At 33.3% G+C, this 17,246-nt stretch overlaps 2 protein-coding genes across 4 annotated transcripts; both read left to right on the top strand.

Moving 5' to 3' along the window:
• The first annotated feature begins 643 nt into the window (after positions 1-643).
• On the top strand, positions 644-5,282 carry LOC123893963 (nuclear matrix constituent protein 1-like). Its single transcript, XM_045943809.1, has 4 exons — positions 644-2,804; positions 3,410-3,889; positions 4,543-4,715; positions 4,822-5,282. Exons 1-4 carry the CDS (start codon positions 695-697, stop codon positions 4,963-4,965), a joined length of 2,907 nt encoding a protein of 968 aa, XP_045799765.1. The 5' UTR covers positions 644-694; the 3' UTR covers positions 4,966-5,282.
• A 4,746-nt stretch (positions 5,283-10,028) lies between these two features.
• Positions 10,029-16,476, top strand: LOC123893960 (COP1-interactive protein 1-like). 3 transcript variants are annotated; one of them, XM_045943807.1, is made up of 6 exons: positions 10,032-10,174; positions 10,727-11,991; positions 12,202-14,333; positions 14,923-15,411; positions 15,713-15,885; positions 15,974-16,281. In XM_045943807.1, the coding sequence occupies exons 2-6, from the start codon at positions 10,778-10,780 to the stop codon at positions 16,115-16,117; spliced, it is 4,152 nt and encodes a 1,383-aa protein (XP_045799763.1). In that variant the 5' UTR covers positions 10,032-10,174; positions 10,727-10,777; the 3' UTR covers positions 16,118-16,281. The 3 variants fall into 3 exon arrangements, with proteins under 3 accessions (XP_045799761.1, XP_045799763.1, XP_045799762.1); XM_045943806.1 differs by adding an exon at positions 10,525-10,610 and having other exon boundaries at positions 10,033-10,174; positions 10,727-14,333; positions 15,974-16,472; XM_045943805.1 differs by having other exon boundaries at positions 10,029-10,174; positions 10,727-14,333; positions 15,974-16,476.
• The last annotated feature ends 770 nt before the right edge of the window (positions 16,477-17,246 follow it).

Raw genomic sequence — 17,246 nt, 5'->3', positions numbered from 1 at the left:
TCTAGAAACTTCTTTTTCTCTCTTCACCTTCATCTTCCATTTTTCTCTTCTGGTTTCGATCTCTAACAACAACATAACATCAACCTTCAACCACGTTTTGTAAGCATCTCAACATATTTTTCATTCCTTTTATACATTTCTCTTTCACATTTACATTTTCATGCTTTCTCTAGAAAAAATCAACATCATGCGTGCAATATTAGACCTAATCAATGCCTATATTGTTTGTTCTTGGTGTTTATTGTTTGATTTTGCTTCTACAAATGTATTAATATTCTGTGAATCACATACACTCTTCGGATTAGGTTTGTCCCGATGTTGGACATGTGTCGGTGTCTGACACCAACACGACACTGACACTTATGATTATATTAAATTATGTCATTTTCTCAAATTATTATCAGTGTGGATATGTCTGTGTCGTGTCTGGTGTCTGTGTTTGTGTTCATGCTTCATAGGGAGCGAATGTATTACTTCATGATTTAATTATTTATCAGTGTCGGCGTGTCCGTATCTGTGTTTGTGTCTGTATTGCTTCATAGGTGTCCATGTTTCATAGGTAATGTATTTTGTGTTTGTCTCTAGAAATTTTTCAATTGAAGCTTTTTGTTTAATTATTTATTTTTGTATTTTTTCTTCTCAGGATTTTATATCGTGTTTGTATTTTTTGAGGATTTCCGGTTTCGATAGTTGAATGATGGATGTTGTTGAGGTTTCTGATAAGCCAAAAATTTGTGGTGGTGATGATGAGAATTTTAAGGTACCAGTTTCTTGTGAAGATTTTGACTTTGAAGATGATGACGATGTTCCTTTGATACTAAGGTTTTCTCAGATTTCAAGATTGGGAACATGTAGTAATAAACATGATTCTTCTGTTAAGAAGAAGACTACTACTACTACTACGGTGGTGCCGGTTAAAAGGGTGTTAGATAACACCAAATCCTTGCATATTTCTGTTAAGGATTCGAAAGTATCATTGTATGATGATCAGGAAAAAAATGATGATGATATTCGTTTGTCTGATATTAAAATGCCGGACAAATCATCTGATAAATGTTTTTCCTCGCTGAAGATAAACCTTGGATTATTAGAAAAATCATTTGAGGCATGCAAAAGGAAGAAGCTGGTAGAAAAGAAGAGATTGCGGTCCGTAAAGAGAGATATTGAGGAGTGTTGCAAAGAGCTTGCGAGTAAGAAAAGGAAAGTTTGTTCTGTTAGGAGAATTAATGAAGCTCACGACGAAATTCAGGGAAAAATTGAAGAATGTAAGAGGGATTTTGTAGTCAAGGAAAAGCAGCTTCATTTGATGGAGGACTTGATTAAGACAAAAGAGATAGAACTTATTCGAGTCAAGGGTAACATTACAAAAGAGATAGAACTTCGTCAAGTCATTGATAAGGACCGTGAAAGAAAGGAAGAGGAACTCAAGGCTCTTTCTCGAAAAAATACTGAATTTACTTTGGAACTTAAGGCTAAAGAGAAAGACCTTGATGCAATGAACAAATTAATTGGTGCACAAGTAGAAAAATTAGTGTCTGAAAAGAAGAAGTTACTACAGGAAATATCAATAATGAAGAATGAATGTACTCAAATGAAGGAATTTGAGTCAATGAAGAAACAATTTGAAGGCCAGGTTAAGGAACTTGAGTCAAAACAGAAGCAATGTGAAGGACTGATGGTGGAGCTTGAGTCAAATGAGAAAAACTTTGAAGCAGGATTAAAGGAGTTGGAATCAAGGAAGAAGGAGCTTGAAGGAAATATGAAGGAGTTTGAATCAAAGCAGGAGGCACTCCAAGGTCGTATGAAGGATCTTGAATCAAAAGAGAAGCAAGTTGAAGGACGGGCAATGGAGCTAGAGTCAAGAGAGATGCAACATGAAGGCCGCGAGAAGGAGTTTAAATCAAAAGTGGAGAGATATGAAGACCAAGTAAAGGAGCTGGAATTTAAAAATCAGCACTTTGAAAGTCAGTTGAAGGTGTTAGAGTCAGTAGATAACCAACTTGCAGGCCAAGTGAAGGACTTTGAATCAAAAAAACAGGAATTTGAATGTCAAATGAAGGAGTTAGCATCAAAACAGAAGCATTTTGAAAGCCGAAAGGAGGAGCTTGAGTCAAAGGAGACGCACTTTGAAGGTCGAGTAAAGGAGTTGGAATCAAGGGAGAAACAGCTTGAAGGACATAGGAAGGAGTTTGAATCAAAGGAGGAAGCACTCAAAGGTCGTAAGAATGAGCTTGAATTAAAAGAATTTGAAGGACGGGCAATGGAACTTCAATCAAAAGAGAGTCTACTTGTGAAGGAACTCGAATCCAAAAAGAAGCATTTTGAAAGCAGAGTGGAGGAGTTCAAGTCAGAAGAGAAGCGATTGAAAGGACAGGCCAAGGAACTTGAGTCTAAAGAGAAGAAATTTAATGGCCAGGTGAAGAAGTTCGGATCAAAAGTAGATGAATTTGAAGGACGAGTGAAGGAGCTGGAATCCGAAAAGAAGCATTTCAAGAGACGACTGAAGGAGCTCGAATTTAAAGAAAAGCAATTTGAGGAACAAATGAAGGAGTTTCAGTCAAAAGAGGAGGAATTTATAGGGCAAGTGAAGGAGCTCGAATCAAAGAAGGAGGAATTCAAAGGTCGAGTTAAGGAGTTCGAATCAAAAACGAATCAATTTGAAGGACGATGGAAAGCACTTGTGTTAAAAGAGAAGCAGTTTGAAGAGAAAGAACAGGATCCCGAGTCAAGGTTGAATAAATTTGATGGACAAATGAAGGAGCCTAAGTCAAGGAAAAAATATATTGATAAAGAAAAAGAATCGGGTAAATGTTCTTATTCATCTAGTTTATGGAAAGAGTTTCCAAACAACTGTGCCTCTTAATGATGATGACATATTTTATAACCTGTTCTACATAATTCTTTAAAAAAAAAATTTAATCATGCTAATGTTGTATGTCTTGTCAAGTTGAAAAGCTTCTCCAGTTTTCAAATCACATTCACTGACAAATTAATTTGGATTATGTTTTTCACCCATGAAAATTTTATGAATCTCTTAAAGTGCAAAACACTCTTCTGTTTTTTATCCGTGGCTAAGGTTTAATTATATATAATATTATGGTACTGCTAATGAAAGATTGATTAGTATATTGCAAAATAGTAGGTTCAATATCCTGACAAACTTTGAGGGGCACTTAATGGTCCTATTAGTGCAACTATTTCTAGTCTTGTTTATTAACCAATGAAATCTAACACTATCTCCAACAGTTCAGTTAAGGTTCAATGTTGACATTGATTGTAAGTTGTAACTGTTAATATAATGCTTTTTTCTGTCACCCATATTTTTTTTTTAAAAAATTCTTAGTCACTATTATTTACTGATGCTTCATAAATATGAGGGAGCTTAAATATCTAATGTCTAAATATGCAGTTACATCCTACATGAATGATGAATTAAGTTGTACCGTTGGTGGAACAAGTGAGAAGACTGATGGAGTTGAATCACTTTACAATAGTATTTTAGTTAATATGCGAGAATCATCAGATCCATCGAGACTTGTTTTGGATATGATACAGAACCCTGTTATTCCACTTTGTAAGAAGGGGGACAATGCTGAGATCATTGCTGATTATCACATCTATCTGCTAGAACAATTGATGAGAATCACACCAAATATTAAACCTTGTGTCAGAGAAGAAGCATTGAAGCTAGCACTTGATTTGAAAGCTTACATGAAAGACAATACTGAAAATTCTTTGACAGTTCTTGGTTTTCTACTGCTTTTGTCTATTTTTGGATTGCTTACTTCTTTCAATGAAGATGAAGTTCTGGAGCTTTTTGCATCTGTTTCTCAGCACAATTTAGCTATTGAGCTGTTTGGGATCCTTGGTTTTGCAAATAAAGTTTCTGGTATGTTGATTTAGATATGATTTTGATATTTTATTATATGATTATCAAATGAAATGTGTTCATTTCTATTGTTATTTCCCTACCATTCCTATCTCCAGTCAAGATGAGGTGGTTGCTTGGGTTCTTAGATAGTGCAGAACTCTGAGATAGGGCTATTTTTAACCGGTTTATCATTTATGGTGGATGTAATTTGGAGAAATTTGAGTTTTAAATTCACATTATGTTGAAAATGTCATAGAAAAAGTAAATATTATGATTGTTTTATGAACCATGAAGTCTAAATTTGCGTATGTCTTTTTCTCCTAAATTTGCGGTCCACCACATTTATACTTATCAAAATAATCAGTAGAAACCAAACCACCTATATATGTTTCTTAACATGTTAGTAAAATAGACTAACAGCATAGAGAAGCAAAGAGTTTTATTTTATTTGTAGATAAAATCCCATTGTTAGATTATATGTAAAAACTGTGGAGGATAGATGCAAAGATGCTAAGATTAAGATATTACTTGTTCGTATGAAAATGATCTAATATGTAATTGACAAATTTTGAAATATTCAGTTCAATGTGTTTTTTTTTTGTTTGTTAGAACTTATTTTCTGTCTGTTCTAGTAAGTTTGGAATTGAAGTTAAATTTCTTGTACCTTGCAGATTTTGTTAAGAATCTTATCATGACGAAGCAATTTGTTGCAGCTGTTAGATTCAGTTGTGCATATTGCTTGGCTGACAAGAATCAATTAGTTGTTATGTTGCGAGAACACATCCAGAATGCCAAACTGATTTGTGACAGCAGTTGTGAGAAAACCAACTCTATAGAAATCAAGGTACTTCTGTTTTTCTAATTGAAATTCTATTTTATCAAACATTCCATTTTGACAGATACCCTTGTATGATAGTTATAAATAAATACTAGTATGTACATGAACTCAGGATAAGGCCAGAGATCGAGAAATTGCTAGTCTGGGAACTGTTCTGCAGTGCATTTTGGATTGCAACCTACAATCTGAGGATATGCTACTTGATAAGGACATTAAATATCGCATTCTTGAGCTAAAAGCAATTAAAGGCATTTAGTTTTTGTACCAGAACCTAATTTATTGAAATATGGTAATAGAAACCTGCTAACTTATACACTACTTTTGATCGGGTACATATTCACGCGTAAATGACTTTCTCTGGTGCCAGTCTCGAACTGAGTACCACAAGGTTGAAGTGTAGACTTACAACAACCAAGTGACCTCTCAAGAATCTGGCAAATGACTTTAACATTATTCTCTCTCTGTGTCTTACTCTATGTAAAAGGTCTAATTATTAGAGGAATGAATGAAAACTCATGAGATATAGTTAATGGGGTTATCTTTATTTATATCTTTGGCTTCCTTTTCTTTCTCATGTTTTTATGTGTTTATTTAGAGGCTTTCACATGTTATTGATAAATGTTTAGTCATTAGGAGGATCCTAACCCATGAGAATACATTATGAGAATACATTCAATTCTAGTTTGGATAATTTTGGGCTTATCATTCAATTCTAGTTTGGATAATTTTGGGCTTATCTCAACTTTTCTCAACAAAGTTTTATGATGTTTTCTCTTTAGATCCCATAGTTCTTTTTCCCCCTGGATTTTACTTTTTTGCCCTTCAATAAAAACTTCGGTTACTACGAACCGAATTTTTTATCAAGGGAAAAATTGAAATATTTGGAGGTATAAAAGATACATGGGAGGCCTAGAGAGAAAACATCAAGTTTTATACTGCGGGGGAATGAGGATATGATTTGGTTCGTAGTGATTTTGTTTGGGGTCTGTAAACGGAGAAATTTTCTTTTGTCGCCCTACCTACTTCTCGTGCGTTCTATGCATTTCCATTTTTACCCTTTCGCTATTTAAGTAGGTGATATTATAAAAATGATAAATTTTATAAATATCGTCCACTATTTAAGTAGCGGATGTTATGAAAAATAAAATAAGATTGGTAGGGTGTCTTTAAGAGATATCAGCTACTTAAATAGCGGACAAGGATATTTTAATAAATTTATAGGGCGCTGAGAAAATAGGTAAGATGACAAAAGAAATTTGATGGCAAGCACCATTTGATAATTCACACTCACAAAGAGCAGATTCTGCTCTCAAGTCAAGTAACCATAGAAAATAATGTCAAGTCTAACAATCACTCTAACTCTATTATAGTTAAACTATGCCTTATACCTCACGGAATAGATAAAAATTGAATATGCACGTGTCAATTAATAACAATATGTTTTTTTTAAGTTATTCCACTTTTTTATATGACAGGGACGATTGAATTATTCTTATTGATTATCGATTTAAAATTAATTGACCGTCATACGTATCCATTAAACTCTACATGATATAGTAATTTTTCTTAGACCTTTTGCGAAGCTTGCTTTTCTGTCACACAATTGAATAAAATAATAGTTGGATTTTTTTGTTACAAAAAACTTATAGCGATTTATTAATAATCAAATTTAGGATGCACATTGAAATATAATTTTTTTAAAGAGATAGAAACTAGCCAAAATAGTAGTTGGATATTATTAATTAACAAGACTTGTCGTGTTTTTTTTGTTGCAGTCGAGTCCCCGTGGCCCTGGCTATCTGCTTAAAGAGTCTTAAACTCATATCAGTTGAACCAATTCATCGTGAATAAAAAATTATAGTTATTGCGTAAAAAATATACCTTCATGAAACAAATGAGTTTTTTTTTTTTTTGTTTATTTATAAAATGATTAGTAATTAAATTTACGTTCAATTTTAATTTCTAATTTTTTTTATCTTTTCATTTTTTCTACATATGCTTAAATTACAAACACTTAAATTTATATTTTAAGTTAACAGCCACTAAAAAAAAATTATATTTTAAATTGCAATGTCCTTATTTTGAGATAAATTATTTAAAGATGATGTGGCTTAATAACACTCGCAAAATTATAAGTCTAAGTTGCATTTACGAGAAACTATTTTTATCTTTTCGTTTCATATGTAAAATGTAAGTACCGGACAGAATAGTACAAGACAGAACAACACAAGACAAACGTTTAAAATATTGAATAAATTTTGTGTTGTACGATATTTGGTAGACAAAAAGTTCTTTTGGTATTTTAAACAACTTGTGCAGGGGACAAAAAGTTGTCCCGTGGTTCAGTGGAGGACAATAATTTCAAGTTTTATCCTGTCCTTTGGTCCCCAATTTATCTAGTACCAAAAACAATTTTAAAATCAAACACAATACAATTATAATCGTCATGTTCAATGTTCAGTCCTTACAACGCACTTAATTTTTTTTTTGGCAGTCACAACGCACTTAATTTTAAGTTTGCGACAAACAAGCTATTAATATACTATTTTTTTTATACTCATGAACATGATAATATATTCCAAGCTACTGCTCCCTCCTTCCCAAAATATTTTGTCCTGCACTAAACGGTCTTCTGCCCAGTTAGAGAAGAGAGAAAATCAAACTCTCAGGAATCAAGATAATTTGAAAAGAGGGAAGGAATAATGATGGACCCACTTTTTGTTTTCTCTTCTATCATAATGAGATGAGAAATGAAATGAGAAGAAAGGTAAAAAAGACTCTGCCTTGTGAGGTTAACTCAATGGATTGTGACATTTTTATAGCTTCAGACCTCAGTTTTCAATCACCCCTATAATTATTTTTCCACAAAGACTTTGCACAGTAATTAATAGTCTAATAGATACAGTATACAGGGGAGAAACAAGTATTGATTTTACCTTTTAAAATGTGATTTATAAATGTGTTTTAGAAAGAAGATAAAAACAAAACTCCATAAATCTGTTTTATTTTTTAGTTTTAAAAATTGATACATAGTGTAAAATTAGATTATTAATCAAGTTTTTTATTTTTCATTTTTTTTATTAAAATAAAATATTCATTCAAATTGATAGATACATCAGATACAAGTACAAATTCAATGTAGCTAAAAACGTAAAGAATGAATTTGCGAAGAAACTCAAGCCTACAAATAATGTGATAAAATAATAGTAACCAAAATACCTATGTTTTCGGATCTTCATCGTTGATTACTTTAGTTCAACCTAATAATTATCTCAATAAAAGTAACTAAATTATCTCAATCTAATAATTTTAGTTCAACTAACAAAAATATCAAAATTATTAGGTTAAATCTCGTGACTAGAGTTTCGAACCTCGACTCGTCATCTTATAAGCGTGAATTTTCAATGTCCATAGTCATATTGTCTATTGTCTATCTACCAAAAAACATTAAATAATCTCATTATGTAAAAAATGACAAAATTATAAACAAAATAATTTAAAACTAGCATAATACCCGTGCGTACGCACGAGTCGCGGCGTTGTCGCGATTTTTTTTTATAGAGTGAAATTAGTCCCGTTATAAAATTATTTGTCAGTATAAGATCGTTGTCTTGTGTATGATAGTTATAATTGTAATATTTATCAGTGACAACTTGTTCATATATGAATAATATTGAACTTGTTGGAATGATATTTCTCATTTTAATAGTAGCAATTTTTTATATATGTGTCTTGCAAAACAAAAGTTAAAAAAATATTAATTAAAGCTCATTATAAATTTTTATAATATAATAAAAAGATTTGACATGAGTTAAAATTTGTAGACTATAATTCATAAGGTTGATGCTCATTACTTGTGATAATAATGCTTGAAAATCAATATTAAATTAATCATATATAAAGAGATAGTGTTCTCTTTAAGTAGAAGAGTTATATTTTAAGTAATTTGTTCTTCATGTTCAATTCTAACAAGAGCACAAGAGGGATTGGGAAGTGTGATCTTGGATTGGAAAATGGCGTCAGTAAAGAAAGATGCACATTAGTTATTATGATGACAAAGAATGGGGTGTAGCTGATCCAGATATTGACAGGAAAGCTCATGAATTCATTAAGAGGCAAAAAGATAAATTTTTTTCTGATGTCAATTAATTTTGTAATGACTATATCTTATACCCTTCCCTTTTAACATACGAGTAAAAATATAGGTCTTATATATATAGGGTCTTGCTAACGAGTGCCCCCGGGGCACTCTTTAAGCATTCTATTTAAAGAAACTTTTTATTCAAAAAGTTAAACACTACAATTTCCAATGCGTTGACTTTACGCATTCCAATAAAAATTCTATAAAAAGTTTACTATTTATGGGCTTAAAGAGTGCCCCGGGGGCACTATTTAGCATTTGCCATATATATATATATATATATATATATATGAATTTGCTATAACACACTCACCCATTTTTATGAAGATGTGCATTAGCAACGTACACCTTAGGGTGTATTTAATCACTTTTTAGTTATTAGTTGCTAAAGCACACCTTCTAAAAAATTAGTGGGTGTATTCTAGTAAATGCTTATAGGAGTTGCTAACGTACACCCACTTATTTTTTAGAAGGAGTGTTTTAGCAACATGCACCTCAAGGTGTATGTTACCACTTTTTAGTTATGACTTGCTAATACACACCTTCTAAAAAACAAGTGGGTGTACATTAGCAAAACTCATATATATAATTAAAATAAATCGAAAAAAGTACACAAAAAATTCATATTATAGTACATATTTATGTACTGTGCAAAGCCTTTGTGAGTATACAATTATGAAAGCTTAACTAGTAAAACGATCCCTTAAAGATATTTTTGTTTTTAGATCGGTCCCTTAAAGAAAAATATATCTGAATATGTTCCTTAAAGACATATCGACCAAACTGATTAACGGATATATCTTTAAGGGACATATTCAGACTTTTTTTCTTTAAGGAACCTATTCATACATTTTTTTTCTTTAGGGACCAATCGAAAACCAAAAATATTTTTGAGGGACCATTTTACTAATTAAGCCTTAAAAAAATAACTTTGGGCATAATTGAAGAAACTGGAGCCGACGTTGTAAAATATGAGTAAAAACATTTTCCTTTTTCATGATAAAGAGAAATCAAACGGTTGATATGATGCATCAGAGATGGCTGCAGGCACTTGTGCTGCTGAGGATCCTGTTCTCACCATAAACAACTTATTTGCCATTGGAGAATCTGTTTGGTGGACCCCACTCCTTCAACCAAACACACCGAAGATAATAACAAAACAAATACACTTTCAACATTTCTTCATTTTTCTCTATCAAAAAAAAAAAAAATCTTCATTTTTTGCTTTCACTCTCAAATCTAAGATCAAATTCTACAAATTTCTTCCTTTTTCATCTTCCAGTTTTTGTTCTCTTCTGCTTTTATCTCAACCACAAGATACATTGTAAGCATCTCAACTTCATTCTTTTTTTTCTTCTTCTTCATATTTAGTATATTTTCATGCATTTCTCAACTAAAATCAACTTCATGCAATGTTTGAGCTAATAAATCTCTATATTTATATGTTCAAATCATTTACCCCTGTTTATTTACTCTGCCATTGTTTGTTGTTGGTGTTTATTGTTTGATTTTTGCTTCTACAAATGTAGTCATATATTACTTCATGGTTTAGTTTAACCTAAAATTTAATAATCAACTTATTGTTTATTTATTTATTTCAGTTTCTATAGTTGAATGATGATGGATTTTGATGCTTCTGATAAGCTAATTTTTTTTTTTTGTTTTTACCACAAGTTTAATCTGGTTCGGGGGTCAGCTCTGATGGTTTCAGCCCCCTCCCGATCGCAGTTGCGGGGATGATAAGCTAAATTTTAATAATGGTGTTTATTGTTTGATTTTGCTTCTGGAAGTTTAATGTATTTCTTCATGATTCAGTTTAATCTAGAAATTTTTCAAAAGGGAACTTGTTTATTTATTTTGTTTTTATTCTTTCCAGGATTTTATACCGTGTTCGAAATTTCTGAGGCTTTCCAATTTATATAGTTGAATGATGGATGTTGAGGGTACTGATAAGCCAAATTTTGGCGGTAGTGATGATGATGGAAACTTATTTGTTTCATGTGAAGACTTTGAATTTGAAGATGATGACGATGACGACGACGATGATGATCATATTCCTTTGTCACCAAGGTTTCCCCGGATTTCGAGTTTGGGAACATGCAGTAATAAGGGCGGTGCTTCAGTTGAGAAGAAGCCTACTTGTCCTAGGCCAGTTAAAAGGCTGTTTGATAATACCAATTGCAACTCCTTGCATATTTCTGTTAAGAAATCAAAGGTGTTACCATCTGATGATCAACATAAAGATGAAGATGATATTCGTATGTCGGGTATAATTAAAAGGCTGGGAAAATCAACTGAGAAACCATTTTCCTCGCTGAAGAAAGACATTGCATCGTTAGAAGAATTATTCGAGGATTGCAAAAGGAAGAATCAAGTAGAAGAGAAGAGATGGAAGTCCATACAGAGAGAGATTGAGGAGTGTTCCAGAGAGCTTGAAAATAAGAAAAATCAAGTTGGTTGTGTTGGAAGAATTAGCGAAGCTCACAACAAACTGCAGGAGAAAATTGAAAAATGTATGGAGGATTTTGTAGCAAAGGAAGTACAGCTCTATTTGATGGAGGAATTGATTGAAGAGTGCAAGCAAGAGTTTAAGACAAAAGAGATAGAACTTATTCATGTCAAGGGTAATATTTCAAAAGAAATAGAACCTGGTCAAATCATTGATGACATTGATGAGGACCGTGGAAGTAAGGAAGAGGAACTCAAGGCTCTTTCCCAAAAAATTGCTGAATCTACTATGGAACTTGAGGCCAAAGAGAAAAATCACGATGCAATAAAAAAAGTAATTGCCGGACAAACAGAAAAATTATTGTTGGAAAGGAAGAAGTTACTACAGGTAATATCAATAAGGAAGAATGAACAAGCTCAAATGAAGGACTTTGAGTTAATGAAGAAGCGATTGGAAAGTCATGTTGAGGAACTTCAGTCAAAAGAGAAGCAATGTAAGCGACGGGAGGAGGAGTATGAGTCAAAGGAGAAGCACTTTGAAGGACGAGTAAAGGAGTTGGAATCAAGAGAGAAGGAGCTTGAAGGCCGATTGAAGGAGCATGAATCGAATGAGAGAGAATTTAAAGGCCAAGTGAATGATTTGGTATCAAAACAGAATAATTTCGATAGCCGAATGAAGGAACTTGAGTCAAAAGAGAAGCAATGTAAGCGACAGGTGGAGGAGTATGAGTCGAAGGAGAAGCACTTTGAAGGACGAGTGAAGGAGTTGGAATCAAGAGAGAAGGAGCTTGAAGGCCGATTGAAGGAGCATGAATCGAATGAGAGAGAATATAAAGGCCAAGTGAATGATTTGGCATCAAAACAGAATCATTCCGATAACCGAATGAAGGAGCTAGAGTCAAGAGAGAAGCAACATGAAGACCGAATGAAAGTGCTTGAATCAAAAGAAAGAGAATATGAAGGCCAATTGAAGGAGCTGGAATCTAAAAAGTACCATTTTGAGAGCCAAGTCAAGGAGGTAGAATCAAAAGCTAACCAACTTGTAGGCCAAATGAAGGAGCTTGAATCAAAAGAGAGCAAATTTGAATGCGAAATGAAGGAGCTGGAATTGACAAAGAAGCAATTTGAAATCCGAATGAAGGAGCTTGAATCCAAAGAAAAGCAACTTGAAGGCCGCTTGGAGGAGCATAAATCAAAAGAGAAGGAATTTGAGCACCAAGTAAAGGAGTTGGAATCTAGAAAGAAGCATTTTGAAAGAGAGGTGGAGGAGCTCAAATCAAAATTGAGTCCATTGAAAGAACAAGTTGAGGAACTTGACTCTAAAGAGAAGCAACTTGATTGCAAAATGAACGAGCTGGATTTTAAAAAGAAGTTGTTTGAAAGTCAAGTGAAGGAGTTAGATTCAAAAGATAACCAACTTGTATGCCAAATGAAGGAGTTTAAATTAAAAGAGAGGGAATTTGAAGGCCAAGTGAAGGAGCTGGTATCAAAACAGAACCATTTTGAATGCCGAATGAAGGAGCTTGAGTCAAAAGAGAAGCAACATGAAGGCCTAGTGAAGGAGCATGAAGCAAAAGATAGAGAATTGGAAGGCCAAGTGAAGGACCTGAAATCTAAAAAGGAGAAGTTTGAAAGCCAAGTGATGGAGTTAGAGTCAAAAAATAACCAACTTGTAGGCCGAATGAAGGAGTTAGAATCAAAAGAGAAAGAATTTGAAGGCCAAACAAAGGAGCTGGTATTGAAACAGAAACTTTTTGAAAGCCAAATGACGGAGCTTGAGTCGAAAGAGAAGCGACTTGTAGGCCGATTGGAGGAGCATGAATCCAATGTGAGGGAATTTAAAGCCCAAGTGGAGGAGCTGGAAACTGAAAAGATGAATTTTGAAAGCCGGATGAAGGAGCTTGAGTCAAAAGAGAAGCAACATGAAGGCCGAATGAAAATGCTTGAATCAAAAGAAAGAGAATATGAAGGCCAATTGAAGGAGCTGGAATCTAAAAAGTATCATTTTGAGAGCCAACTCAAGGAGGTAGAATCAAAAGATAACCAACTTGTCGGCCAAATGAAGGAGCTGGAATCTAAAACAAAACATTTAGAAAGCAAGAGGGTGGAGTTCAAATCAAAATTGAGGCCATTGCAAGGACAAATTAAGGAACTTGAATCCAAAAAGGAGCGACTTGATGTACAAGCGAAGGAGCTAGAATCAAAACAGAAATTGTTTCAAAGCCAAATGAAGGAGTTAGAGTCAAAAGAGAACCAACTTGTAAGCCAAATGAAAGAGTTTGAATCAAAAGAGAGGCAATTTGAAGACCAAATGAAGGAGCAGGTACTGAAACAAAAGCATTTTGAAAGCCGAATGAAGGAGCTTGAGTCAAAAGAGAAGCAACATGAAGGCCGAGTGAAGGAGCATGAATCAAAAGTGAGAGAATTTGAAGGCCAAATGAAGGAGCTGGAGTCTAAACAGAAGTATTTCGAAAGCCAAATGAAGGGGTTTGATTCAAAAGAGGAGCAACATGAATGCCGAGTGAAGGAGCATGAATCCAAAGCGAGAGAATTCGAAGGCCAAGTGAAGGAGCTGGAATCTAAAAAGAAGCATTTTGAAAGCCAAGTGGAGGAGCTCAAGTCAAAAGAGAGGCAATTGAAAGGACAAGTTATGGAACTGGAGTCCAAAGAGAAGCAATTTGATGGTCGGGTGAAGGAGTTGGAATCAAAAGAGAATGAATTTGAAGGCCGGGTGAAGGAGCTAGAATCAGAAAAGAAGCATTTCAACAGTCAAGTGATGGAGCTCAAATCAAAAGGAAAGCAGTTTGAAGGACAGATAAAGGAATTTCAGGCAAAAGAGGAGAAATTTAAAGGGAAAGTTAAGGAGCTTGAATCAAAGGAGCTGGAATTCGAATGTCAAGTTAAGGAGCTCGAATCAAAAAAGAAGCTTTTTGAAAGCCAAGTTGAGGATTTTAAATTAAAAGAGAAGCAGTTTGAAGGACAACTGAGGGAGCCTGAGTCAAGGAAGAAATATATTAACGAGGAAAAAGAATCGGGTAAATGTTCTTATTCATCTAGTTTATTGAAAGAATTTCATTACTACTGTACCTCTTAATGATAATGATACATTTTAGAACCTGATATGCATAATTCTTTAAAAACATTTTTAATCATGTTAATATTTAATGTCTTAGTCAAGTTGAAATATTCTCCTGTTTTCGTATCACACCCACACACTGTAAAACTAGTTTGGATTATATTTTTCACCCTTGAATATTTTATGAATCTCTTAAGCGCAAAACACTCTTGGTTTTTTTATCCATGGCTAAGGTTTTAATACAATATTATGATACTTCTAATGATAAATTAGTATATTAGTGTAGTTTAAAATTTTCAAGTATATTGCAAAAAGTGTAGCTTAATAGTCCGATTTGGGAAACTACTTCTAGTCTTGTTTATTAATCAATGAAATCTAACACTGTCTCCAGTTTATTCAGTTAAGGTACTATGTTGACATTGATTGTAACTGTTTGTATAATTCTTTCTTCTGTCACCCATATATTTCAATCTAGCAGATGTCTTACATTCTAGCGTAGTATATGGTTTCTTTTAAAATCTTATTGTCACTGTCACTATTATTTACAGTTGCATCTGATCAATTAAGTCGTATCGTTGGTGGAACAAGTTTGCAGTTGGATACAAGTGAGAAAATTGATGGAGTTGAGTCACATTACAATGGTAGTTTAGTTAATATGCTAGACTCACCAGATCCTTCAAGAGCTGTTTTGGATATGATACAGAACCCCGTTATTCCAATGTGTAAGATGGGAGATAATGCTGTGATTATTGATGATTGCCACATCTTTCTGCTAGAACAACTGATGAGAACCTCTCCAAATATTGAACCTTGTGTAAGAGAAGAAGCGTTGAAGCTAGCACTTGATTTGAAAGCTTACATGAAAGAAAATACTGAAAATTCTTTGGTTGTTCTGGGTTTTCTACTGCTTTTGTCGATTTATGGATTGCTTGATTCTTTCAATGAAGATGAAGTTTTGGAGCTTTTTGCATTTGTTGCTCAGCACAAGATTGCCGTGGAACTGTTTGGAACCCTGGGTTTTACAAATAAAGTTTCTGGTATGTTAATTAAGATATGCTTACATATTTTATCATATGATTATCAAATCAAATGTGTTCATATCTATTGTTACTTTCCCTACCATTTACCATTCCTATATGCAGTCAGGATGATGTGGTTGCTAGTGTTCTTTGTTGAAAATGACATAGAAAAAGTAAATATTAAGATTGTTCATTGTTGTATGAACTATGAAGTCTAAATTGGCTTCATTTTGTTTCCCCAACAGATCTGAAGTTAGAACTTATTTTATGTTTGTTCTAGTAAGTTCTGAATTGAAGTGAAATTTCTTGTATCTTGCAGATTTTGTTAAAAATCTTACCACGAGGAAGCAATTTGTTGCAGCTGTTAGATTCAGTTGTGCATATAGCTTGGCTGACAAGAATCAATTAGTTGTTATGTTGCGAGAACACGTCCAGAATGCCAAACTGATTTGTGACAGCAGTTGTGAGAAAACCAACGCTATAGAAATCAAGGTACTTCTGTTTTTCTTATTGAAGTTCTATTTTATCAAACATTGCATGATAGTTATAAATAAATTACTATGAACTTTATTGAACTCAGGATAAGGCCAAAGATCAAGAAATTGCTAGTCTGGGAACTGTTCTACAATGCATTTTGGATTGCGACCTACAATCTGAGGATATGCTGCTTGATAAGGATATTAAATATCGCATTCTTGAGCTCAAAGCAAGTAAAGGCATTTAGATTTTGTACCGTAACAACCTATGTAAAGAAATGTGGTAATGGAAGCTTGCTAACATGACTCTCTCTGTATCTTTACTCTATGTATAAAGTCTAATTATTAGGAATGAATGAAAACTCATGAGATATAATTAACAGGGTTATCTTTATTTCTTGTGTACCTTTTCTTTCCCATGTTTTTATGTGTTTATTTTTTAGAGGTTTAAATTAGTTATTATGTAGAAATGTTTAGTTATTTGGAGTACATGCCATATGTTATTAATTAATCATATCAGTAGCATTTTTTAAAATGTAGTAGATCTTTTATAACAAAACTGTCTATTTCTTTTGAAATAAAGGAGGATCCTTAACCCTTGAACACATTTTATTCCAATATGAGAATACATTCAATTCTAGTTTGGATGATTTTGGGCTTATCTCAAATTTTCTCAATGAAGTTTCTTATTGTGGGTGTACGTATAGGGATGGGGTTGGTGTTTGGTTCTGTAACCACAAAAAATAATATTCAGTGTAAAAATCTGTGTATTATCATTTGAGCTGTCTTATGGAATGCTGTGATTTTTTTTGGTGTGTTGATTTGAATTGATTTTATAAAATTGATTGAATTAAATTGAGTTTGAAATTGAAATTATTAATGTTTTAAAAATGTCTTAGATTTTTTGACAAGTCAAACCTAAGTCTCGTAGAGTTTATGATTGGTGTGTTAGTGGAGTGTGATAGAGTTTGACTAGCATTTCTCTCTCACATTTAGTTTATGCTTGTAAATTCACTTTTCATACTAAAGAAAGTAATTTGGTAAGACCAATATTTGATCTATGAAGCAAGGAAGCACGACCACCTATGTGATTAGGCGTGTCGCGATGTCGGTGTCTGACACTCGTATGACATTTATTCTACACATGTCAGACACGTGTTAGACAGCTCAAATAGGTGTCCAAAAATAATTATTTTTTCCCTTACTCCGACACTCTATAGGTTGATGTTCGACACCTGTAAAACACTCATACAACACATGTCGGACAAGTGTCCTAAAAAAAATTATTTTTCTTTGTTTCTACTCTTCATAGAAATATATCAGACATATCTGCAAGGGATTATCGAGATTACATTTGATTGCAATATTTTCAGCTTT

Source organism: Trifolium pratense, linkage group LG7 (genome assembly GCF_020283565.1).
Source record: "Trifolium pratense cultivar HEN17-A07 linkage group LG7, ARS_RC_1.1, whole genome shotgun sequence".
NCBI classification, from domain to species: Eukaryota; Viridiplantae; Streptophyta; class Magnoliopsida; order Fabales; family Fabaceae; genus Trifolium; species Trifolium pratense.
This window is presented reverse-complemented; position numbering and strand designations above follow the sequence as displayed.

Bases quoted from the DNA above. Each gene is read 5' to 3' on its own strand.
- LOC123893963 (XM_045943809.1), top strand. From the start codon at position 695: ATGATGGATGTTGTTGAGGTTTCTGATAAGCCAAAAATTTGTGGTGGT. The intron at 2,805-3,409 runs GTAAATGTTCTT...CTAAATATGCAG, and splicing joins TGATAAAGAAAAAGAATCGG to TTACATCCTACATGAATGAT. The intron at 3,890-4,542 runs GTATGTTGATTT...TGTACCTTGCAG, and splicing joins TTTTGCAAATAAAGTTTCTG to ATTTTGTTAAGAATCTTATC.
- LOC123893960 (XM_045943805.1), top strand. From the start codon at position 10,778: ATGATGGATGTTGAGGGTACTGATAAGCCAAATTTTGGCGGTAGTGAT. The intron at 14,334-14,922 runs GTAAATGTTCTT...TATTATTTACAG, and splicing joins TAACGAGGAAAAAGAATCGG to TTGCATCTGATCAATTAAGT. The intron at 15,886-15,973 runs GTACTTCTGTTT...TATTGAACTCAG, and splicing joins CCAACGCTATAGAAATCAAG to GATAAGGCCAAAGATCAAGA.